This window comes from Piliocolobus tephrosceles, chromosome 2 (assembly GCF_002776525.5).
Source record: "Piliocolobus tephrosceles isolate RC106 chromosome 2, ASM277652v3, whole genome shotgun sequence".
NCBI lineage: Eukaryota > Metazoa > Chordata > Mammalia > Primates > Cercopithecidae > Piliocolobus > Piliocolobus tephrosceles.
In genome coordinates, this window is record NC_045435.1 from 50,571,674 (window position 1) to 50,598,185 (window position 26,512).

The 26,512-nt window shown below is 50.4% G+C and overlaps 1 protein-coding gene across 7 annotated transcripts in view; it reads left to right on the forward strand.

The window, feature by feature from the left end:
* The window catches only part of ATP2B2 (ATPase plasma membrane Ca2+ transporting 2), a 217,697-nt gene that overhangs the window by 72,894 nt on the left and 118,291 nt on the right, over positions 1-26,512 (forward strand). For 5 of the 7 annotated variants that reach the window (XM_023218444.2, XM_023218443.2, XM_023218442.3 and 2 more), the window contains exon 2: positions 12,373-12,890. In XM_023218444.2, the coding sequence (XP_023074212.2) occupies positions 12,692-12,890 (199 nt within the window). In that variant the 5' untranslated portion in view covers positions 12,373-12,691. Of the gene's footprint in view, positions 1-12,372; positions 12,891-26,512 lie in introns of those variants that run through there. The other 2 variants (XM_031935170.1, XM_026447520.1) reach the window with 2 other exon arrangements.

Sequence of the window (26,512 nt, forward strand, 5' to 3'; positions counted from 1 at the left end):
TCACTGTCAGCTTCACTCTGGGGTCAGTGAAGGAGGGTGTAAGGATAGAGAGCCGGGGGCTGAGGGGCTGTGGATGAGGAGCCTAAACCAGAGTCCTCATCTTCCTGGGGAGGTGAGGAAAAGGAATTAGGCTGAGCCTTTATGCTGATGCTTCCTGGGTCTGGTCACTAGACTGAACATGAGGGAAGGATTAGAGTCAAGGGTGGCCCAGATAGTGCTGTGGATACCCTAAGTAACACAGGGGTCACAAAAGAATGAGGAGATTTAGGAGAGCCTGAGGGCCTGGAGGACCTTTGGAGGGGACATTTGGCAGCCACAGAAAGGTCGGTTCTGGAGTTTGGGAGAAAGGCCATGCTGGAAAGGTCAGTCTGGGAACCACCCTTGTTAGGGTGAAAGTTGATGCCAGATGGGTGGCGTTGCCCAGGGAGAGGCAAGGCATTAAGAGGGCAGGACCATGGGGAAACCTACAGTTACCCCAAAACAGAGAAGCCACAGAGTCCTGGGCAGACATGGTCAGAGAAGCACAGGAGAGTGGGAAGAAGGAAGGGAGGTGCCATCAGCTGTGGGCAGGGATGTGAAGACTGAAAAGGGCCCTAGAGTTTGCCAGTGGAGTTCCTCACCAGAAGTCACCCAAGGGCCTGGCCTACCAAGAGGTGGCATTTGGATGGTTAGGGCCAGGGAGTTGGAGATTATTTTGAGCCACAGACTGAGTCACAAAAGCAAGGCAGGACTTTAGAACCCAAAACCAGGAAAGTGTGGGCTACAAGAGGAAGGAAGCCTAGAGAAGGTGGAACAGGAGCCCCAAAGCACGAGGACAGGAGTTCTGCTCATTTAAAATTCACAGCCCCAACCATCCACTCATTCATCTCTGCAGGATGGGTGCTGCAGACCTGTGTTTTAACCAGCCCTCAAGTGATGCCAACATAGGTAGCCCTCAGGGAACCACTTTGAGAAGCCCTGTTCTGGGGTCCTTGAGCTCCACCCAGAGAAGATTTTATCAGGAGAGGAAGGAGAGAATACCTTTACCATGAGGGAGGATGCAGACCCAAGTGCAAACCTCTGCTTATCCCCATGTGCCCTCAACTGCTCCTCTGGCTTCCTGGCCTTTTGATTTTCCTCCTTCAGATCTGAGGCCAAGTCAGTAGCCTCACAGAGATCTCTGGCTTTCTGCCAAGGAGACTCTGGGTGGAGATAACCTGGGCTCAAGTGTGGAAGATGAGTGCACAGTCACCAAACCAGGGGTACCTCTGCTTTAGCCTAGAAGAAGTAGAACAGTGTCTGGCCACAGTAGTGAGAAATAGAAGCTAAAAGACACTTCCACCCATGCACATACGCAAATCCCTGCTGGTACCTGCATCATTCTCATTTCCTCACTCCTTTGAATCCAAGAGTCCTACTTTCTGCTGTTTTAGTCTCTCTTTCTCAATATAGCTAGATTTCCTAGCATCTGCATTCTTGGAACACAGAAAGACTTTCCCCCAAGCCTTAGCTTCCTGTTTTTCTGATCTGGACCCAAAGGACTCACTCAACTGTTCAAAAGCAATCTCCCAACTTAGACACATCCCCTGGGACCTCTGTGGGTGAGGTTTTCCTCCCTCACCCCATGGAGGAAATAATTTACTAAGCTCAGTCAGACTGAGATGCTACCACTTAAATATGCTCCCAGGTCTGGCAGAAACCACAGGGAAAGGACCACGCACAGTGCAAAAGAATGAATCACTAATGGTGGAATTTCTGGCATCAGTGGCAGATGGCACTGATGGACTGAGATGGGTCCTCAGTGCATGCACTTCAGTGACCCTGAGTCACCTTTCGCACAGTATCATTTTGTTAACTCAGGCCTGCCCCCTCAAAGCCTAAAAAACAGGCTTTGAGCATCAGCACTAAAATATGGGGTCAGCTCCCCATCTTGCTCACAGAACTCATGGAAAAGGCCCAGTGCCTTCCCCAGTGCCCACACCCAGCACCCCAGATGTTGGGAGGGGTTTGCACCTTTGCCTTGGCTTTCCCAACCCCACTCTTCATTGGTCAGTGTTGCTGTCCTGGAGAGTTCCTAGGGGCGCTTAATAATATTCTACTCTGTGTCAGCACCTCAGCGTGTGGACAGCTCCTTCACATGTTGTCCCTAACGCCCACCTCCACCTCCCTAATCAGCACTGTGCCCTCAAGGACAGTTCCCCGCTGCCAGCTTTGTCCTCCCCAGGGGTACTGTCTTTCAGCACCAGGACCACATGGACAGCTCTCGCTCCCAGCCTAGGTTGGTCAACCTGCTGGGGAGAGAGGGGCCTGTGGTTATCAGGTTCCCTGACCTCAGCTACCCAATCCCTCCCCAGCACCCACCTCCGTCCATCCATCAGCACTTCATTCCCAGAGACAGCTCCCTGGGCCCCAGCCCTTCACGGTCAGAGGTGAAGCCAGTGACCTGTTGTGTGTGGTCAGAACACTGACCGCAGAAGAACCCTGTGCAAACTGTAGAAACCAGAAAGGAAAAACAGCAAGGAAATCGGTCCACTGGACAGAAGGGTGTGAGCCTAGGTTGCTGTTAAGAGTGCCTGTGTGTGAGAGGGCTGGCCCTGCCACCCTTTAACCATAAGACCTTACGCCAATCACTGCACACTCAGTCTGTCTTCTCCTGTATAAATAGTGGAGCTGGAGTACCAGTGCAAAGCATTGTTGTGAAGGATTAAGCAAGCTAAGTGCATAAAGCAGTGCCGAGCACATAGCAGGAATGATCTTGGCGTTGCTGTCATCATTTTTTGTTCTTCTTCCAAACCTCGGCTTGTAATCCACAAGGATGGAGCAGACAGTGGGAGAGAATGAGGGGGATGAGGGCAGAAGAGGACAGTGTCATGTTGGCCAGTTAGGCCAGTTAGGACCTGGAGGCTGGAGGCAGCCAATGCTGCAAACAAGACCTCAAGAAGTTCAATGTAGCTGTAGGGAAAGAGTTCGGCAGTGTCAGAGAGGATGCTGGGATGTGCCCGAGGCATTTAGCTGAAACCAGAGTGGGCCAGAGCCACTGGCCCATCCCAGGCAGGGCCACCATCCCCAGCCTTCCCACTGCATGTTCCCTCTCTTGCAGCCCAAAGTGAAGCTTCCCCAACACTTTTTTGCCTCAAACAGGCTGTCTTGCCTCCATCTGCTAGTGTTTTAGCTTCATTAGAAACCCAACAAATTTTTTTAAGGAAATTATTTCTAAACATGGAACACATAAAGGGTACAAATTTTGGAAGGCAGACACTGCAGTCAGAAGCCCAAGGGTGAGCAGTGGATGTCACAGGCAGAAGGTGAATTCTGGTCAGCTCATGCCTCCCTGATTGTAGGGCATTTCTCCTTCCTTCGGCCTCCAGCCAAGCACGACTTGACCTGCAACTGGGATGTCCATTTCGGCTAGACACAAGGCAGCAGCAGGGAAGCCCTGGGAACTGTGTGTGACCCAAGAAGCAAGGATCCTTGAGGATGGGGCTAAAATAGCCTTTCAACATTGAGCTTCTGTCCAGATTGCACCCTTACATTACCGAAGAGGAGACTGAGGCAGGAAGGGCCATAGTGCGAGTTGGTGAAGGACAAAGGAAAGGCAGAGGCTTTGGATGGAGCAGACATATTGAAACTATGCCAAGTCCTACCCATATGGCCATGGCCATTGTGGCCTCTCTGAGTCCCAGTTTCCTTGCCTGTGAAGTGGGGAGAGCAACACCACACAGCTCACGGAAGGCACTTGCTAAGCAATTGCTGTTAATCATAGTCATCACACCAAGATCAAAATTGAGTGGATCTGATTCCCAGGAGTAACCTGAACCAAAAGTTGGCAGAAATCCCTTGACCCAGCCTGTACATCCTGACCATGGGGTTGAGGTTATCTGGGGGCTCTGTGTGGCAGAGTGAGCAGACCTTAAACAGCAGGAAGGAGGATCTGAGCGTCTTTCTTGCTCTCCTCATAATCCCAGTGCCCAGGGCAGGACCTGAGATGCAGTTCATTAGTTTTATTGGGTAGGTGAATGAACAGATGGATGGAAAGATTGATAGATTGACAGATGGACAGACAACTAATGGCCAAGCAGACAGATGAATGGATGGACGAATGGATGGATAGACGGATGGATGGATGGATGGATGAGCAGAAATGGAAGGTTTTTCCTGCCATCTAACATTGGCAGCTCCTCTGAGAACAGAGGACAGTGGAGGGAGCTGACCCTGGTGGGAAGGTGAGGGCTGGACCTCCCCTTCCTCAGGCCAGGCATGAGGGTGAGAAGCTCCACAGGAAGCCCTGGATCCCTGTCGCTGCCTGCCCCTTAGGCCTACTTCTGCCACCTGTGCTTTCAAGGCTGATGCAAGGCGGTTTCTGTGGGATTTTTTTTTAGATTTTCCTTTTCTGGTTAACAGAATAGGAGTTGTCTAAAAATAGCACTAAATTTGCTTCCGAGGTATTCATTTTCAGTTCCCTTCCTCTTTCCCTGTTCTCTCTCCTCGACTGTGAGAATTTGTGAGATTGTCTTCTTCAGCTTTGAGCACATGCACACACGCACTCATACATCGTGGGGCTTGCACACTCAGAGACAGGTGTGGCACAGATATCTTGGGCTTGCTTTCTCTCTCACATACACACTCATGCTGACATGCTCCAGTAGACCTGTGTGGCACACCTTGTCCTTTGGGGTCACTCACACCAACCACATGTCCACTGGTACATCGTAGGGACCCTCTCTCCTACACACAAAGCACAGTCACTTGCAGTCCTACTCTAAGACCAGCATTTGCACACATCTTCTGACACAGGTGTGCCCCCAGACCCTGTCCCACTCATACTAAGAAAACTACCATAATGCACTCCCACTGACCCTGCACACCCACACTCACCTTGCACATCTATACTAGCCCTGCACACTCACACTAACCCTGTACCCACATATGGCTTGTATGCTCACACACCCCACACACCCACACTCACCTGCACAGTCACACAAGCCCTGCACACCCGCACTGGTCTAACACACCCACACCCCGCACTCACACGCAACCTACAGACACACTGATCTAGCACACTCGCATTGGCATGGCCGCCTACATCCACAGTCACCATCAGGCTCTCCCACCTTACGCACACATGCAGAGGAAATTGCCTCCCCCAGAGAGGGATATCTAAGAGAATGGCTAAGGTTCTCTGGGTGAAGACAAGGGAGGAGCTGTTGGCCCTCCCTTGCAATGAGCTGACTGCAAGTGAACCTCATTGCAACCATGAGGGAGGAACATTTGCTAACATTTCCCAACTGCAAGCTGAGTTCACCTGTTTCCTTGGGCTCAGCACAGAGGAAGAGAGTTCCCCATCACTGGGGCAGTGGGGCCCCCACAGAAAGGCCAGAATTTGCAGCCAGAAGAGGAAAGCAAATATCCTACCTCATGGGAATTATAAGTAGTTCATCAAGACCAGAACAGAAAGGAAACTACCCTTGTTTGCTGTAAGAACAAGCTGGAGGCCTCCTCAGCCACCTGAGAGGTGACAAGGAGCCTGGTGGGCATGGGAAAGTCAGAGCTGAGTTCCCTTTGAAATATGGCACTATGGGGTACACGCTGGCCTGGGAGCAATTGGAGGCAGGGAGTAAGTTAAATTATCGTAGGACAGTCACCATTTAACAAGTGTGTCCTTGTTGCCAGAAACTGTGCTAGCTCTATCTCAATTAATCCTCACAAAACTCTGTGAGGTAGACTGTAGGGTTGTCTCCATGTTGGGGAGGGTAAACCAAGGCACAGAGGGTTAAGAGCCCTGCCCGAGTCACATAGCTAGTAACTGGCAGAGCTAGGCTTCCGTCACTGGGGATCTTCAAACTGGACTTGTGCCCCACATCAGTCATTGATGATTCAAAGGAAAAGTGACCTTAAAAATACACGTTAAGGTGGCAATTAAATTCAGCATGTCTTAAAACAGAAGAATTTGGCATCCAGAAGTTATTTTTAGCACATAATTCACGTACGACTGTCCCAGCTACCATCCTTCAGTTAGGATTTGAAAAGCTTTTGGTTTGGGGATTTGTTTTGTTTGTTTTTTATTCTTCCTTTGAAAGATAGATTCCTTCTTTGTTAAATTAACTCCACGCACACACAAAAATTGCTCCTTCCTCTCTCAGCCTCCCTTCTGGCAAAGACTTTTTATTAAGGCACCCCTAACCTATTCTTGAGTCATTGACATGTAACAATACAGAGTCATTTAAATGCTAATAAGATGCAATTGAAATGCATAAATCCAATATTGTCAGAATGTTCTCCTGGATTCTGAAGGGCTTGGCACATCAGAGCCTGAAGGGACTCCAGAGGTACTAATCCAATCCCTTCACGTCCCACATGGGGAAACTGACGCCCAGAGAAGAAAGGGGCTTGGTCAGTGTCACACCGTTGGAGCTGGCAAAACAAGGAGGAGATTCTCACTGGGCTTTGGTCTCAGTTGGCTGTGTGACCCCCAGTGTGTTGCTCAACCTCTCTAGGCCAGGTCTGGTTGTATGCGCTGCCCAGGCCTGTGTGCCCATTGCTTAGGGCAGGTGTGCTCACCTGTGCAGTGTTGAGAGCTGACTGCAAGTGAACCTTATTGCAACCATGAGGGAGGAACATTTGCTAATAACTAGGGGGAGGGGAGCAGGGAAGCCAGTGCTTCATTGTCTGCTCTGGGCCAGGATCTGGCTCTCATTGAGTCATTTGCCTGTCAGACAAACAGGGTCATCCCCACTTTACAGAGGAAGCCTAGCAAAGTTAGATGACTTCTCCAAGATCACACAGTTCATTTAGTCTCTCAGCCATAGAGTGGTAGGTCACATGATATTTGGATGAGGGAGCAAGAACCTGAGAATCTGGTGGGGTTGTGGCTGAGGGAACAGCTACCTGTCTCAGCTTCACCCTCACACTGATGCTGCATTACAAAGAGGGGAAACTGGGCAGTGGAGGGCAGCGGATGCATCTCAAAGAAAAACTATTACTGCTGATTTTGTTATTTTTCCTGACCCCCCAGAAAACTCTTAAGGTAGGCAGGGTATGAATCAGTAGCCCATCTTACAGATGAGCAAACTAAGGTCTGAGGACCTATCTAAAGTTACACGTTCCACAGACAGTAGACTCAACACCAAATATTTATTGAGTGCCTTCTGGATGCCAGACACTGCACTAGGTACAGAAGAGACATAGCCACTGCCCACGTGATGCTCTCAGAATCCTGCGGAAAGAAAAGAGTTAAGCAGGCTCAAGCAATACAGTGTGAAGTGTACTACAGTCCAGGGGGCACCTGGAGGTCAGGAGCATTTATGCAGTCTAGGTGGTCAGGAAAGGCTTCCAAGGAAAGGACACTGAGGCTGAACAGGACAGCAGCTGTTAGGGAGGCAAAGGCCCAGGTAGTGAAGAGTTCTGAACAGACACATGGCACATCTGCGGAAGTCAGGCATCTGAGGGATTCTAGGCAAAGTATGGGGTACTCAGTTCTGTCCATCTGTGAAAAGATCATTTGTATCATACCGTACAAGTAGCTTTTGTGCTGGTGGACTTCACACTTTTCCAGCAAATCTCGCTGTCAGAGCAAGCACCAAAGTGGGCTCTACAGCTTGGAATGAAAAAACGAAATGCCCAGATAAGGGGTGACCTCATATTTGTACCCATGAGATGAAGCAGGGATAGGGAGCAAGCCATATCATAAGAGGTAGAGAAGGAAGTATGAGATCAGTCACCTTAAGGGTGTAGTTCTGATTTTTTATTGATTTTGTTATCCTAGAATTATATCCCTCTATACTGGCTCACACTGTGTTCCTTCTGCACCTTTTACTAACAGACAGTTGTGTATTTCAGTTTCTTCATGTTTCATCTTTTTATTAAGTCCTTCTTTACCTGAAGAAAAAAAACTCCCTACTTGGAGCTGAGAAGAAAGGCATTCCTGGTTACCCTGGGCCAGGTCAAGTCTTCCTGCTCTGTGTGTCCACAGCACCTGCAGGTCCCCATGATGGCAAACCCTTCAAGTCATAGAAATCACTAATTTAGTTGTCTCTCTTCTTCACTGTGAGCTCGTAGCAGACAGGGATCTTCTCTGGATTGTTCAGTGCCTGGTACTGTGTAGTACCCAAAACAATCATTGAATGGATGGTTGGATGGGTAAGCGGATGGATGGATGAATGGATGGATGGATGAGTGGATGGGTAGATGGGTCGTTGGGTGGTGAGTGGGTGGATGAATGGATGGAAGGGTGGGTGAGTGAGCAGGTGGATGGATGGGTGGATGAGTGGATGTGTGGGTAGATGGGTGGATGGATGGATGAATGAATGGAAGGGTGGGCGAGTGGGCAGGTGGATGGGTGGGTGGGTGGATGGATGGGTGAGTGGGTAGATAGATGGTTGGAGATCATTTTTCATCTTATCACAGTAGTCATTAAAATCAACAGTAGCCCATTAACTCATGCCTACTGTTGTGAACACAGATATAATTGCTGCTAACGATTCTCATAGCTTGCTTGTACTGTCAGAGACGTAATTATCAGTGCCTGTAAGCCACGCCGCAGGTAGCACGGACACAGATAGAAAACAGCACCTCGGGTTTAGAAAGTCCCTCGTGGATTGCAAAGTACTTTTGTTCACATATGGCACTTCGTTTAAGTGTCATAAGAACCTCATAAGGGAGATTCACTGGGGAAGCAGAAAAGCATTCTGATTAGGAGTGTGTCTCTTGACCCAGACTGCCTAGGTTCAAATCCCAGATCCACCACTCACTAATCATGTGATCTTGAGCAATTTACTTCATCTCTCTTGGCCTCAGTTTCCTCATATGTTCTAGAGATAATAAGATCTCATAGAGTGGTTTTATGGATTGACAATAATAATCACAATAATTTGAGTGCTTACTATGTTCTGGGCTTGGTTCTAAGTACTTTAAATGAAATAACTCATTTAAGCCTCATAACATCTATGAGGTAGATACTCCTATTCCCCTCTGCTTTTTGTAAGATAATGAAATCAAAGTGAATTTCCTTCCCATTCAGCTGGGAGATGAAGGAGTCAGAATTTGAACTCAGAATTAGTGGTTTCCAGAGCCCTACATATAACGCCTTGCACCATCTCTGAGATAGATGTTTCTGTAAAGCACTAAGAGTGCTTGGCACCTAATAAGAGCTCAATAAATGCTTATCATATGCCCGTCACGCAATGTTATCAAATATCAGTAGCCCCAAATTATAGACGCTGAAGCTAAGATAAAGAAGCCAGGTGACTAGCTCAGAATCACAGGTGATTTCTACTGCCAGTAAGTTTAGTGCAGGTGTGGGGTGGTAAATGTTCACCAGCTTTGCCTTCACCCAATCCAGGCTTGTTGCTTAAGCGCCAAGAACTGAGGCCTCCTGGGGCTCCAGGTCAGTCCCAAATTCCTTCTGGACAGAAGGTCTGCATCTCCGTATCTCCTTATCTCAATTCTTGTCCCTGAGTAAGCAAAGCCTGTTCTGGAAAGTTCTTAGTCAAATCACCTCCCCAGCGCTCGCCCCTCCAGCGGGGTTCAACCTTCCCCCAGCATCTGAGACCCATCTCTCCTAGAAGCCCCAGCCACATGCTGGGGCCACAGCATTGGCCTGAAGGACCTCTGACCTCATTTCCTTCCTTCTGCCCCAACTGTAGCCCATTTGCCTCACTTTATCCTTGTCTTACTCCTGCCATTTGGATTTTTTCTACCCAGTTTCCTGAACATACACCAAACACATTTACACTGAGCAGGCAGCAGGAAGAGCACTGCTTAATGAAAAAGCTCCCGCCCAGTCCCTGCACGGACCTAGTGCCTCATCCAACCCTGAACAAGGGCCCACATGTTCTCAGAGGTCTCTTCTTGCCTCCTGTGGCTGGCCCTAGACTGGGGAGGGAGCTGTGTGGAGGCTCTGTACTGGCTGGTACCAGGGGGAGGAGAGCATTCGGTCCAAATCCCAAATGCCAACACTCTCCCCAGAGAGGTTCAGCATCCTAGACCAGGCCCTGCCAGGCCCTTCTTACGGTGTAGTGGACAAGAGTTCAAGGTCTAAGGTTGAAAAGATCTTCCACTCCCTGGCACCTCCCCACTGTGTGACCTTGAGCAAGTGACTTCACCCCTCTGAATCTCATTCTCTTGGTCTATAAAATGAAGATAATTATAGTATCCACTTCACAGGGTTGTACAAAATGAGATAGTGTCTGTTTGCTTTTCATTCATTCATTTATTCATTTTACATTTGTTTACTAGGTAGCTACAAGGAGCCAAGTGCTTTTCTAGTCAACTCTCATAGAATTTACCTTGGATGGATGATACAGAAATCATCCCACAGTGCCTGGTACATAGTAGATGCTTAAGAAATGGCAGGGGAGTATGGGTGTTTTTATTCACATTCTTGGTCCCTGCCTCTCCTGCTCCTCTGAGGAATATATTGTTGGGGTCAAAACTCATGGATTCTACGGATGGTGTGTGTTCCATCCATGGCCAAGGAACATGGCCTCTCTTGAGTATTGTAGGTGGGAGCACCAAGTGTGCAGTTTCTTCGGTGTCTCGTGTCTCTGTGTCTCTTCTTCAGGCATCATATCCATTTTATGTTCTATTCCATAAGAGACCTGTTGGTCCCAGTGTAAAAACAATCTTCCTACTACATCCCTGAGTAAAAGTGTCCCTTGTGTAAGACATTTAAGGTTTCTCCTGTGGCTCCAGCACCCCATGACCCAAGACTGGAAAGCCTCGAACACACTCAAGACTGGAAATCCAGAAACACACTGGATTTGAATACGGTTTATAATTAGTTCTCAGTAAATTGGGAAGTAGTCAGGGGTGGGGATAAGGAAGAGTGACTGTTTTGTCTACAACTTACAGATGAGTGAACCAGGACTCCAAAAACTGAAGGAAATTGCCCAGGGTCCCATAGCCAGGATTTGAACCCAAATCGCTCTGATGCCAGTATACTGTGTTCTTAGCAACTGCCTGGCACAATCCGCCCTCCCACCAGGGCTCTTGGGAGACAAACGCGGGAGCACCCCCTAGGGGAAGGGGAGGAGCCCGGGGCTGTGAGCCGGGAGACGATTTCCCTCTGCGCTCCTCAGCACTCTCACTCCATGTGGCTCTGGAAGAGTGCTTTTCCCTCTCTGACTCTGAGCTTCAAGTTCCTCGCTGGGAAAGTGACTTAGCCCTAGAATGCTTCAAGCTCTAAAATGTGTGAAAGATGAAAGGTTAAGATGGAGATAAGGCAGGGGAGGAGTTGGAGCTTGGGAGGGGGTCAGTCCTGCCTTCCTTCCCTTACCCCTTGCCCTCACTGTCCTGGGCCCAGGATGGCCAGCTGTCCACGACTGTTGGGCGGGGCCGGTCCCTGTGCCAGGCCCAGCCGAGCTCAGCTGGGGCCCTTTGTCACCCAACGCTTGCTGGGGCCTCGGCCTCCGGTGTTGGGTGTCGGGGCGGATTGGATTCTCTCCTGGCAGCCCCACAGATGCCGCAATCCTGCAAGGGTGGCCGGGCGGGCAGGGAGAAGCCAGAGCTCCCACCTCCTCCTGGGCTCCAGAGAGGGACGGGCGGCCGCTGTCCGTGGTGCTGGTCTATAGGGCCCTCCTCCCCGCGCCAGGTGAGGGCTCCGTGGACCTGAACTCATACTGGGACCAAGCTCTGGGCTCAATGAATTCTTGTGAATATGCATGAGCTGGCTTCTCTGGCCAGGCTGAGGGCCTTGATTAATACAGTGGGGGCCTGTGGGTGCAGGTGGAGGGCTTTCTCCCATCCCCATGCCTGTGAGACCTGAGTGGGGAGGAATGTGGGAGAAGAGTGTATTGGTGGACACAGGTGGCATGGGTGGGGGGAGGATTTGTGGGGTCGGGGGGAACCTGGGAACTGTGTATTTGGGGGAGTGTGTCCCAGATTGTGTGGACATGGAGCGTGTGTAAACACGTTAAGGATAGTGAGAGAAAGAGGGAAATGGAGTCTGGGTGTGCTCAGAGGGCCTGTGAGCACAGCAATTCTTGAGGGAAAAGGGTGGGGAAGTTCATTTGTATGACTCAAAGCTGGTGCATGAGGCCTGGGTGTTGATGTGTGTGTGGCAGTGGTGCAGGGCACAAGGACGTGCCAGAAGGTACGTGTTGGGGGATGTGCATACACACAGGGTGTGTGCTGTGAAGCCAGTGTGTTCCACAGCACAGTTCACAAATAGGGAGTTAGAGTGTGTTATGGGGCTATGCCTTGAGGGTGGCATATCGTGGAGTGCCTGGGTTTGCGCTAGTGCCATTAGATTTACAGTGTGAGCTGGTGTGTTAGGGTGCGTGTGTGTAGTCAGTGTTGTTTGGGTTGCTGTGTGTGTGCCTGGGGCCTTCCTGAGCACCTATCCCATGTGGCCTCCAGTGCCTGGCCTTTGTCACTCACTCTATACTTGTCCCACAGGAGCCACCACCCCTGACCATGTAGATGCCAGCTCCAGGGAGCAGCATGGGCCCTAATGAATGGAGACTCCTGGGTCTACAGCCCTGAGCCCCTCCGGCCCCTGGACCTCGTCCCACACCGGGGGACACCCCTTGGAGCTCATCACCACTGTCACCAGCCCGCCTCGGCCACCCCCACCCCCCGGGACCCGGAGTCGGCCACCTGGTGCCACAGCTGACCAGTGAGGGTGTGCTGAGGACAGCCACAAGCAGCCATCGCCCAGCAGCCTCTTGTCCAGCACTGACCCTCGGGCCCAGCCTGAGCAGGGACCGCAGCAAACATGGGTGACATGACCAACAGCGACTTTTACTCCAAAAACCAAAGAAATGAGTCGAGCCATGGGGGCGAGTTTGGGTGCACAATGGAGGAGCTCCGCTCCCTCATGGAGCTGCGGGGCACCGAGGCTGTGGTCAAGATCAAGGAGACTTATGGGGACACCGAAGCCATCTGCCGGCGCCTCAAAACCTCACCTGTTGAAGGTAAGTGTTTGAGACTTGAACCTAGAGCTGCAGCCTAGGTAGCCACCATCATAATTGGCCACAGGGGCCATATTCATAATATGTAACAGCAGGGATGTGTCAGAAAAAGGCTGAAATGCCAGAATGGCCATTGTAGTGCATTCTAGCTGAGGGTCAGCCCCTCTGAATAGGCTGAGGAACAGGGCTTCATCACTGGTTGGGTGTGACCCAAGCCACCCTCAGAGAGAACAGCAGGAAGAGAGCTGGGTCGACTGTGTTCTGGAGACAAGGGGCCCCACAGCCACAGAGTGGTAGGTTCAACATTCTGTTAATATGGGAGGCACCAGTCTCTGAGGCAGAGGCAGAAGGGCCACTGGGTAGAACCAACATGGAACCTGCATCCAAGCCCAGGAGGGGCTTCCGCTTTCCCCAGTTAGCCCACAGTGGTTGGATTTGGGGTTCCAAGCATGCAGGCCTGGTCCTTCCTTCCCCAGGCCCCAGAAATTCCCTAGTGCGGGCTTAAGTGTGGAACTGTAGCACCACCAACTTGCAGCCAATCCCCTGACACTGGGCTAGAATCAAGTCTGTCTCTCAAATCCAGACTCTGGTTGGGGATCGCTGGAGCTCTGGGGCATCACAGCTCTAGAGTTGCTGGGCAGACAAAGCAGTAGGAAGATGACTGTGATGGGAAGGGTGACAGATGGCATTGTGTGTCCTGCCCTGAGGGTGCAGTGGGGCTTTCTTGCAACTGCCAACTTGAGCAGGCCTGGGATCTTTAGAGAGAGTGTGTTTCAGTTCCTTGGGGCTCTTCTGGAAGGGACCAAAGCTAGGTCCTCTGCCCCAAAACAGAGACAAGAGAAGTCAGCCCAACTTGGACACCAGAGCTCATGGTTTGGGTTACCTGCCACAAGTTACCTTCAGCTCGCCATGGAAAGGAAGCATTCCCTACGTTAACCCTACAGGCATGCATGTGAGGCTCTGCACTGACACTCCCAACCCTGCAAGTTTGTGCAAAACTGCACCGAGCCTCGGTTTTCTTCCCCTGGAAAATGGACCAATGCCTACCTGACAATGCCTAGTGCATGGCTGAGCATACAGTAGGTGCTCAAAGTGGCAGCCATGATTATTCTAAGGAGAAGTGGGTGTCAAGTCCTTCCCCAGATATCGACCACCACCTGGGAGGCAGGCAGCATTGGAACTGTTATCCTGTATGACAGAAGAGGAGCCTGTCTCCTCTGTCCAGTCCTCTGAGCCCTGGGCCCTGCTGGACTCTAGCCCTGGAAGCATTTCTGGCAGGGGCTGCTGGGTCCCACCAGGGCTTGCCTGGCAGTCCAGGGGTCACATGTGCCTACACTCCACTACACCCACAACTCCCAGCTATCTGTGTCTCTCTTTGTCTGCTCTCCTGGGTCAGAAAGGAGCTAAAACTGGTTCTTCTTCCCATATTGACTATTCTCACTGACATTTTGCCCACGGCCTGGGCCCAGGCAGAAGTTTAGAAACACCTTTTCTCACTGGGTGCTATTTGTTTTGGCGGGGAGGGTAGGAATAGAGAAAGTAACCTTTCCTTATAGTATGGTTCTGGCACGGGGCTTAAAAACAGCTGCTTGTGGCCCTAAGATGGGCATAGGCTTTGCTTGGAGACTTCTGGGTCCCAGCCTCTTGTGGTCACTTATTCCTGGCAGAATGGTCTGTGCTCCCCTCCACCATCAGGTTGGTACATGAGCACTGCTGGCAGGCAGGGTTGTTCAAGTGGCCTTTGCCTGTTGATTGGGGACTGGGAGATTGCCTTGAATCAGGAATTCTTACATGTCTCTCAGCCCCTGTCCCTGGGGAGAAGCTGATGGGCACTGTGGCCCCTCTCTCGGAAAATCAGCCAACCATATGCAACAGGTGTGGCTCACACTATTTGTGGGTTTCCAGACCCCCCCAAAGCAGTGTTGTGGACCCTAGTTAAGAAAACCACCTACCCCTCCCACCAGAAAGGCTCCCCAGAGCTGGGAAGTTGAGCAGCACATGGCCAAGTTCCAGGGCCATTACTGGCTGGTTCCTGGGAGCCTACTCTGTACTGCTAGAGGGAGCATTGCCTAGCTGAGGCAAGAACCCTATTTGCTCTCTCTGTACATTCCGTGCGCAACCTGGTGCCTGGCACAGAAGAGGACCCAGTAAAACCCTGAGACACAGCTACTAAGTCCCAGCCTAAGGCAGGGGAGCTCTCAGACAGCTAAGCAGCCCAAACTGCAGATAGTCAAAACCAAGTGCAGCAAGGACTCCAGGACTCACCACTGGTGAGGCTGCTGGGCAGTGAAGGTCAGGGAAGGCTTCGTGAAGTGGGAGGTGTTTGGACTTGGTTATGGATGAAAGAGAAGGAAAAGCATGTAGTATGGCCTACAGCAGCATTTCTTAGAGGGAATTCCACAGAATAACTGGTATGCTACAAGAAGTGAGGCTTTAAGTGAAAAGTAAAGAACTCTGTTTTCTCATCTGTAAAATGGAAACGATAATGACATCTCTATTGCTGTGCCGCCTGCCAGCCATGTGCCTTTGGGCCTTTTCGTCTGACCTCTCTGAGCCTTGGTCTCCTGATCATTCATGAGAACCAAATGAGATCTCTGATGGGCAAGATCTCTGAGAAGAAGGAAAGCCATCATAGCATTCCCTGGAGCTCCTGCCACATTGGTCCCTAGAAGCATCTCCTAAGGGGCTGGGAGGTGCAGGACTGGAAGAAATTTGGGGAGGGACAGAAGAGCATAATGCCACAGACCCAAACTTGGGCATCCCGGGTTCAAATCCCAGCTTTGCCATTTGCCTGCTGTGGGACTCTGAGCAAGTTACTCAAACTCTTTGTGCCCCCATTTCCTCATCTGGAACTCAGGGACAGTAATAGTGACTACCTCACAGGGCCGGGGGAGGACAAAATGAAGTAGCTTAGAACAGTCCCTGACACACGGGTAGTTCTGTGTGGCAGGATTGAGCCCCAGCGACTAAATACCTCCATTTCCCCACCAAATAGGCTGTGAATATTGAATAAAATCAGGTCAAGTGCCCAGCATCAAAGTGCTCAGTAAATGTCAGCTCTTGTCATTGTTTTCATGATGAGTATCATCACTCGGGAAAAAGTGGGCACGTTCTCCGGAAAGGGTGGAATAGTGGCCAATGTCTGCACCTGAGAAACATTTTGTACAAGGCTGTTATGCATCTCTATGACACGTGTTCCTAGAAACAGGTGCTATTACCCCATTTTATGGAGGGGGATATGAAGGCTCAAGGTCACTGGCACAGTTCATGTCAGAGCAAGCTTTGAACTGAGCCCCATGCTCAGACCTGAGCCAAGCACGGTCACCTGGGAACAGTCCTCTGGCGTCCACTGGAGGACAAGGCCTGAATAATGTGGGGCCAAGGGACACTTCCTTTACTGCCTCATATGGAGCATCTGTCCCACCCTGCTTGGCCATCTTCTGATTTAGAGAAATCCTTGGCACCGCCCCAGCCCCAGTTTAAAAGCTCTGTGGTCTGGGCTGTGCCAGCTGCAGACACAGGGACTCAGGTTGACCATTCCCAACACCCCCTACCCCTAATCTGCTGACGTGAGCAGGGAGCTGGCCTCTGAGTCACACTGCAGGAAATGCTCCAGGCCACACATAAATTAGCCTTCCCATTCAAGTCCAGCTAATTTTAGGCAAAAAGATCTCTGAAAGTGACAAATGGGGTTTGAGGCCACAGGGAATCAGCGCTCACCCAGGGCACCACTGGCAGCCAGCTCAGGGTGTGGCTCAGCTCCCACAGCCCGGCAGTACTGGATGTCCCACCTGGAGACCCAACTTTGGTGACACTTGTTGGGTAAACTTGTCCCCCTATGCGGCTGTGAGGCCAAGGGCAGCCTCTACTCGCATCTAAGCTCCACTCCTTCCCTCTTCCACTGTTGGTTCTCTTCCATTCTGATTAACGCCTTTATCTTCTTACCTCTACTGTTCCCTTTCTTTCCACACTGTTCCAGCCAAGGACATGAAAATCCCAGAAATCTGAGTTCCGTTCCTGAGTGTCTTTCTCTTCAAGAGACACTGGGAGAGTTCGATTTAACCTCTGAACCGCAATTGACTTATTTGTGAAGTGAAGGTAATAACAGTCCCCACCTCATGCAAATAGTGTGAGGATTAAATTAGATAAGCCACTGTGCAAGGCAGACCCTAGACACCAACTGAGTGGTGTTTATTATCATTGTCATTATACTCCAGTGTTTCTTTTAAAAACAGCATGCATGGGCCCCATCCCCTTGAAAGAATTAGGCAGTCAGATAAGACAGTGGCTGTGGCCAATGCAGAGTTAACATGCCATCAGAGGAGGTGGAAAGATGGGTGGCTAATGCCAGGTGGTCCAGGAGGCCTAGAGGCAGGAGCTCTGTGTCATTCTCCACCATGTCTCCGACACCTGAGGCGTTGCCTGGGAGCTCAAGAAATATTCGTGGAAAGAAGAAAAGGAGGAAGAAAGAAGAGGCAGAGGATGTCCCAGTGCCCCTCCTTTCATGAGACAGAAGGCTGCAGGCTTGGGGACAGACACAGGACACCCTGTGTCACCCATGGAGCAGATGGCTCCAGTTCCCTGAGCCCAGAGTTGCACTGCCCTGAGCCATTGCATACACATCCCTCATTGCTCACTTCCTGACACCTGCACCCACCTCGGGTTGTCAGAAAGGGTGACGATGATAGGTTGCTGTTGGGTGTTTGCCACGTAGCATGTTTCCTGGCGGGGCTGATAAGGGGGACAAAGATGGGGCGGCAGCAGGGTGGAGTGGGAACTGGATACTGCAGAGTGCTGTGAAACGGAACCTCCGGTTAATTTTGTATGAATCCCACAGCCTGCCCAAGTGGAGGAGAGAGCAGGGCTGAGGCAAAACAAGAGAGCAGATCATGGGAGACGGCGGGTGCTTTGTGCTGCATATGAATATGATATTGAACGAGAACGTCCATGGGGCTGCCGCTAGCTGAGTACCAGGAGGATGTGGAGGCAGGGGCAGGGGTCTTCCTGTGTTGTTGCCACGTTCCAATTCTCTCTGTGTTCCGTCAACCCAAGGATCACTGAGACCCTGAGAGGTCAACAGGGAAGCCAGGGCAGCCACAGACACGGAGGAAGCCTGGGCAGGGTCATGCGTGGGGGCTGCCCAGACACGGAGTCCGCATGGGGAATTCACTGCCTGGCCAGAGATGAGCGGGAAAGCCTTGCAGCTCCGCACCAGGGCTTTCACTGGAAGCGGCCCATGCTCCCTTCTAAGGCCCAGGACTCTGTCAGGTATGAGGCCTAGAGAAAGAAAAACTCCTGAGTATGCAAGAGGCTGAGGAAACACAGCTGCCTTCTCAAATAAATGCAGGGGTGGAGGGAAAGACATGACGACTGGTGAGGTGCCCCAGCCTCGCCTGTGTCACCAAGTATGTGGGGAAACCTCAGGCAAGACACTTAGTCTCCCACAACCTCAGTTTTCTCATCTGTGAAATGGGAACTGTACTACTTCCACTCTCTGCCTTTTGCAGACAGTGAGTTGAAAGTGCTTTGAAAGTTTTCTACAGATGAATCTAGGCCCAGTATTTGCTGAGCATTTTTATCCACGAGGACTCCATCTGACAGAAACCCATCCTGAACTGGCTCATGCACAAAAGGAGTTTTCTGGTTTGTGCAACTGAAAACTCCAGGGATAAGTCTGGCCTCCGGCACGGCTGGCTGCAGGGCCTCAAATGCTGTCAAGAGGACTCTATCTTTCCCTCTCCTACTTTCACTTCTACTGTCCTCTGTGTTGGCTTCATTTTCAGGCGGGTCACAGCACACGGCGACTCCAGCAGCTTCAGGTTAACATCCTCCTTTCCTAGCCAGCGCGGCAGCCTGGCCTTTCCTGGTACACCCAGCCCCCTTTAAAATCCCAGACCACTTATAGTCACGTGGCCACTCCTGAGCCAATCACTGCAGCTTAAAGATGAAGTAGGCTGATAGGTCAGACCTGGTCACATGCTTAACCAGAGCGCGAGGGTGAGTCCACCAAGACCCCAAGGAGATTGGAAGAGAGAAGAAAAATGGAGGAGAGGCTGTGGACGCACTTCAGCATGGAAGGTCCCTACTGTGGGCTGGGCAGGAAGAGCAGAAACGTTCCCTACTCTTGAGGAGAGCATGGCCTAGATGGGGAGAAAACAGAATTGAGGAGACAGCTGAGGAGAGAAGGTAGGATTCAGAACCACCTGAAATATAACATAGTTAAAGATTCTACCAGCCAAACCACGGCACCATTAGTAATTACACCAGGGTGCTAGGCATGAGCTAGGACTATCCAGGCTGACTGGGTCTATGACTAGTGTCCCAGTGGGGAAGAGGCCAACTTGGTGTCATGGTGCAAATCCTGGCGCCACTTCTTATCCAGCTATGGGACGTTGGACCAGTTATCTAACTGTGCCTCAGTTTCTTCATCTGTAACATGAGATCATAACAGTGCCTCTTTCATAGGGTCGCTGTAAGCATTAAAGTAATATGTGTGAAGCACTTAGTGCCTGACACATGCTAGGTGTTATTTCAGCATTACTGTTATTATTCTCTGCTAGGAACTCTTTGTGTGGCTTCAAGGGAGACTTTGGGTTTTAATTAGTGAAGAAGAGAAAAACAGCTTGTTTGGTAGATCAACGGGCTTGAGCAATGCATGTGAGTCTTGGTTAAAAAAAAAAAATGTCAGTCCCGTATTTGATTTGCAACGCTTATACACCTCGCCTCTCCCATCACCACTACCATGGGGGAAAAAAAATCCTTCAAAAGCATAGTTTAATGTGAAGTTCTGATGAATCATGTGTGGATGCTTTCCAGAATGCTGCCTGCATATCCTTCTGAATCATCAATAAAATAACCCACATGTCAATCAATGCATGCTATCGATGGTCATAGGCTGGGGTGGTAGAGTCTGCTAGGCAAATAATTCTGCAGGCCATGGGGTGGCAGGGAGAGCACAGGACCGATAGATAAAGATCCTGCCCAACAGCTGACTGAAAGGCTTCCAGGTGATTCCAGTAAGACTAGGGAGTGCTCATGTCCCATGAGCGATGCTGCTTGGCCCACTAGGTGCTTCCCATAGTCAGGTACCCAGAGAGGTGGTGGAAGAGATGGGTTGTAAAGGCAGCATTTCCACGGGGCTTACTTTAGGCAGAGCATTAGGCAGACCCACCATGCAGAGGCCTGAGTCCCAAAGCTACCCCGGCTCTCATTTACTGTGAGCAAACTAAGAGCCAGGCCTTCCCAACACGTTGTTCTCTGGGATCCTCACAGCAGCCCCTTGAGTAGGAAACAAGGCTTGGAGAGAAAGGGGGCCCTGATTCTTACTATGAAGGCATTATTGTTTTGCAGCATCAATATGCACTAATCACTGAGTGCCTACTATGTGCTCAGAAAAGGGGAGGAATATAGAGACCATTGACTTTGAGTCTCAGCTTCACCATCTAAGTCCTTAAGTCATTCCCTCACTCTGAGCCTCAATTTCCCCACCTGTAAATCATATGATAATAACACTCACCTCCTAGAACTGATGAAACATCCCCATTGCTTCCCCATGCTTCTAACATGCCAAGCAGTGATGGAGGTGGACAAACATTTATATATTGAACAAACATATGTTGTGCACCTAATATGTGCAGGCTTGGGCCACATGTACTCTTCTGGGAAGAGACCTAGATCTCTTTCATAAGCTTTCTCAGGAGCCAGTGTCTGTGTGATGTGGCCACATACAGGACAGGTGGGCAGATGGGGACAGGGCCAGCCTTCAAGGATATCGTCTCTTGGTTCAAGGGGGCAGAGGATGTCAGACAGGAAATGCCGGGTGCAGTGGCTCACACTAGCAATCCCAGCATTTTGGGAGGCCAAGGCAGGTGGATCACTTCAGGTCAGGAGTTCGAGACCAGCCTGCCAACATGGTGAAACCCCATCTCTACTAAAAGTACAAAAATGAGCTGGGTGTGGTGGCGCATGCCTGTAATCCCAGCTACTTGGGAGGCTGAGGCACAAGAATCACTTGAACCCAGGAGGCAGAGGTTGCAGTGAGCCGAAACCAGCCTGAGTGACAGAGTGAGACTGTCTCAAAAAAAAAAAAAAAAAGAAGAAGAAAGACAGGAAACAACTCCAAGGGCACAGAGACAGGCAAGAATCAGTAGGAAAGATGGCAGCCAGCAGCAGGAAGCCAAGGCCTTGGTGTAGCCAGGAGGAGGAAGGAGGAACCCCTTCGGGATCCCCTTACTCCCCAAAACTCCCTATAGATTCCCAGGAAAGGGAGGTGAAAAGGTGGATTGTAAACTGCAGGGAGATGAAAAGGTGGATTGTAAACTGCTCCCACCTTAAGACTCTCCCAGTTTAGCTGTAATACTAGTTACTAGCCATGATGCTTGTTATAGCTATGATACTAGAGAGTAATTAACACATATTGAGCACTAACAGCAGCCAGGCTCCCTGCTGAGGCTTCATGGCATTTTCTCCTATAATCTTCATATCACCCCTGTGAAACAGGAACTGTCGTCATCCCAGCTTACAGATGAGGAAATTGAGGCTCAGAGCACCACCCCTAACAAGTGACCTAGCCAGAATTGGTGCCTACACTGTCTGGCTCCCAAATGTGCACACATGACCTCCTCGGTCTGCTGCTTTCTATTGACAAAAATAACTACTGCAAGAGGAAATGTTCTAAAGGTTGACGAAGGAGGAGTGATCCCCGCCTGACTGGGGACAAAATCAGGAATAGCTTCCTCTGAGTGAGGCCTGGAAGGACAGGGCAGAGTTGAGTGTGCAGAGATGGGGAGGGAAGCACACGTAGTTAATGGGGCCTGAGCAAAGGCCCTGTGATGACAACCAGGATGTGTACAAGGAACAGTGAGGAATTCGCTGTACCTGGAACCTAGGACAGATCGCAAAGCACAGAGAACTCCAGCCCGTGACCTACAGATTCATTTTTGTAGACTCTGGTTTTTAGTCTGTTTGTCATGCTGTGTATGCAGACTGTCAGGTTGGATAATAGTGTTTATGTCCCTGTGAGTGTGAAATGGGCCTCCAGCTCCATAAGGTGAGGCCCTGAATACAGCCTTCTCCAGGTGCATGGAGAGCCAGTGAATTCACTGAATGCAGGGAAACCGAGGGTTGGGGAAGTGGTTCTCACACTGGGTTCCCCAGAGCCTTGGGGTTCCACAGAAGTGCCCCATGGGACAAGGGGATGCTGAATGGATGGGACGGTGGGCTTCTCACCCACCATGAACCAGAGACACTCCTTTTCTTTTCTTTTTTTTTTTTTTTTTTTTTTTGAGATAGGGTCTCGCTCTGTTGCCCAGGCTGGAGTGAAGTGGCACAATCACAGGTCATTGCAGCCTTGACCTCCTTGGGCTCAAGTGATCCTCCCACCTCAGCTTCCCAAGTAGCTGGGACTACAGGCATGAGGCACCCTGCCCAGCTAACTTTTTTATTTTTTATTTTTTTGTAGAAACAGGGTATCAAAAATTAGCTGGGTGTGGTGGTACATGCCTGTAATCCCAGCTATTCGGGAGGCGAGGCACAAGAATCACTTGAACCCGGAAGGCAAAGGTTGCAGTGAACCAGGCTTGAACTCCCGGCCTTAAGCAAACCTCCCACCTCAGCCTTCCAAAGTGCTGGAATTACAGGTATGAGCCACTGTGGCCGGCCTGATACTCCTTTTTAAATGCTTTGAAGACTTTGTTTTTTTTAAATTTAAAAAAATTGTTGAAAGAAAGAAAAAAAATTGGAAACCTCTGATACTGGAGAAAAATGCTAAACCAGAGTATCCAAAAGCCTGGGTTGGGGCACGGATCACATAAGTTCTTAATGCATCATTTGTTACATCTGTGAAATGGAGCAGACACTGTGTGGCTTCCAGGGGCCACACTGGCTGTGGATTAAATGAGAGAACACACAGCATGCCTGGCCCAGGGGCCTTAGGTGAATTTGGTTTTGCAGCGTCAGGGGGATGCATGTGACTGTGCAGGAAAAGGGTGCTTAGTCCACCCATGCTGGGCAGTGACGGAGACTAGCCTGACTTTGGCCCTTATGGACTGGGACCCTCTCCAAGCTCCCTCCACCCTGTTCCGTGCCTCAGCCTCCCCATCTGGAAAATAAAGAATATTGGTCTGGTAGTCTCTGAGGCTTCTCCAGGCTCAGACATTCTACTACTGTGAAACTGTCTGCCTTGATGCCCTCACTATGCAGACATCAGATGGGTCAAAGGGTGGCTGACTCACGGCCAGACCCCAGGCCTCTATTCACTTGAAAATTCATGACCTCAAAACCTTGTCCCATCAGAGCCCAGGCCAGGGCAGTGCCCTTGGCCCTTTGCCCCAGGCCTTGGCCCAGCAGTCCTTTGCTACCAAGCAGCTTCAGGGCCCTCCCACACTGGCTCCCAAGGGTCAGGTTTAGCGGGGAACCAGAATTTGGGCATCCCTGGCAATAGTTCTCTAGCTCCCAGAAGCCCAGGGGCCTAGACCCCAGTTTCCAATTACTTCTCCTCCCTGGGTCTCAGTTTCCTCATCTGTCACATGGGCTAAGGGGTGAGAAATGTTACTGTATAACTGCAGGCAGGCCATCTCGAGTACTAGTAGGACCTGAGTCATCCACCCAGCCTGGGTCCCACAAAGGCCCCGAGTTCAGCTGGAGAGATCCTCTGCCTCCAGGCCTGCCTGTCACCTGAGAGGCCCAGACAGGGCGGGTAAGTTATTTATACACGCCCTCCTCACCCCACAGCGATTATCTTACTCCTCCTGGTGCAATCCAGGCCCCTGCTGTGGTTTCAGACCCAGAGTTATTTATAGTCAGTGGAAATTAGTGCCTCGGCCGATGGCTCCCTAGGACCCACCTGCCCTAGCCTCCACCCCAAAGGGAGAGAGCAGGCAGCAGACAAAGAAGTCAGAGGTCGGAGGAGAGTGTCACATGCAGGTACAATGTGATCAGAGTATCTGACACTGGATTGGCAGGCAGTTGGACATAGCAGTCGCCAGGAAGTAGGACGAAGGAGAAACAGCTCACACTGAGGAGGGCAGGCTGTTGGGTGAGCCCTTGGGAAAGCTCTGCTGGAAAGAACAGCAGAATGGAGTGTTCCCTGGGGCCTCCCCCTTCAGCACACCCCAGCTCAGTGGGGTCAGAGCAGCTGGAATAGGAGCCTGAGGGATTCATGGACCCATGAGACAACAGGTCTGGAAGGGCCTTCAGGGACCATTTTATTCGGCAGTCCCAGGGTGCACATGGGGAGACTGAGACCCAGGAGAGAAGGGACTTGCCCAGCACACAGTGGGTATGGGCCAGGAGGCAGAGACACCCCCTGCCCCACGCCCTGGTCTCCCCTGCAACCTCCTGGCTCCCTGCAGAGCCTCAGCTCAGCCTCGCCATCCAAAGACCACAAACTGAGTGGCTTAAATGACAGAAATTTATTCTCTCACAGCTCTGGAGGCCTGTCATGGCCATCTTCTCCCGGTGTCTCTTCACATTATCTTCCCACTCTGCATATCTGTCTCTCTGCCCAAAGTTCCCCTTTGTATAAGGACGTCAATCATAGCATGGATTAGGCCCACCCTAATGGCCTCGTCTTAACTGAGTAACTGCAGTGTCCCTATCTCTACAATGACTCTGTCTCCAAATACCATCACCATTTTAAGGTACTGAGGGTTAGGACTTCAACATATGGATTTGTGGGAGCATGATTCAACCCAGAACACTGTGACATAGGAAAACCACTTCAGTCTTCAGAGCTGAAGCTTTCGCTTCTGTAAAGTGGGGACGTGAACAGGACAGCAAGAGGACTGTGATGAGGGGCAGGCTCACTGCTGTACTGGTGTGTCTGTCTCCCAAGCCCGATGCTCAGTGGGCGTTAAGAAGTGGGCGTTAGGAAGTGACAGTGTGGTGAGAGAGTTACGAGGCAGACATCCTGGGTCTGAACCCCAGCTTTGCCACCCACTAGCTATGTTGTGCTGAGGAAGTGACATCACCTCTCAGAATCTGTTTACTCATCTGTGAAATCGTTCTTATTCCTGGGTTGTGAGAAGTCATAAATGAGCTGATGTGAGTCAACACACTTAGCACTGCCCAGGAAACCCCTGGAAGTGGAGACCATCATCATTATTATTATTATTACTATTACTATTATCATCATCATCATATAGGTTAAGAAGCTGAGGCCCAGAGAGGGAGGCATCTTGCCCAACCTCACACAGCCCTCTGGCACAAAACTCAATGAGAACTCAGATCTCCCAATCCACAGTCCCAGATTTTTTAACCACGTCTCTGTGTGACACTAAAGGGGAAAACAAGACAAATAATTCCTAAGTGCCGCGCATTAGGAAAGTAACTAAGAACCTTTTAGCTTCTCCAGGTGCCTTTGGGACATTATGGAAAAACATTATTAGAGAGAATGTGAAGCTGCATGGATGACAGATGCAAGGGGAAACGGCCTGGCAGGAAACATCTAGAATGTACCCCGTGCTGTGGCTGCGGGGTGAGACTGGGTGATGGTTCTTCCCTCAGCCTGTTTCTGCCTGTGAGCCGATGTCGCTCTGCCTGGGTCCGCTAAGGCATGCTGGTCGTAAACAACAGAAGCTGACTGGGCAGCATAGTGGAGGCAAGAGGGCAGCGTAGGAGTGGGCTCTCCAAGTTGGACCAAGGCTGGAAAACCCAGCTCGATTTTCCAGAAGGAAATGGGGATGTGCAGGGATCTGTGGCACAACTCACTGAGTAAATGTCCCTTTGGGAAATTGCAGGTTGGGAAAAATCCACTCCAGCTGCTTTTGGTGCTTGTATCGCTCAGGATTCCAAAGCACACTGTGCTGGTGAATGTTAACCCAGCTCTCTAGTTGGGAGGGAATCCTCTTTTGTAGTGGGTGCTGATTTCCTTGGTGTAAATACCACCACATTACCCACATGACATCATTAAACACAGAGTTGGGACGAGAGGCACAGCAGCACACCATTATACTGTATTTCTAACACACAGATACAATAGACTATCTACTAGAAAGAACAGATAATAGTGAAATGTAGTAAAATAATTAGGAGGTGATAAGTTTAGGGTATTTGTTGCCTTTTAAAATATAATTTATGTAATTGTAGGTTTATATAATTGATTTCTAATGATGGCTGTAATTAACAACCAGCTCACAAAATACCTGAAATTTTAGCGATCAGCTCTCACAAGCAAGTGTGAGCTGGCACCAGCTAATCACTGACTCTACGTCCCAGGAGACAGCATCCCTGGGAGGTGATTGGCCTAGCTTGATCACATGCCCATGCTTAGGCCAGGAAGGTGGGGACACTTTGACTGATAGTCACCAAGACTCTTCCCAGATAGGGAGACCACATCCCCTAAAGGAAAGCAGAATGCCACTGGACAGCCAAAACTCAACACGGGCCTTTGCTTCTCTTCTTGATAACTTCTTCAAGCTGTATTTTTTTTCTTTTATAGTATCTTTTCTATTTCTTTTTTAAATTCATAGTGCTTGAAGTCCCAGAGTCTTTTTAAAAGGCTCCAGGGCTTAATTCTGAGAACAGTGAACTGAAGGACCCAGCCAGGAGAGGTACAGAGACTCAGAGCAGCCATACCCACCTCTACCTCCTCACTTCCCAACCCCTCCCACCTTCTCCAGGGGGTA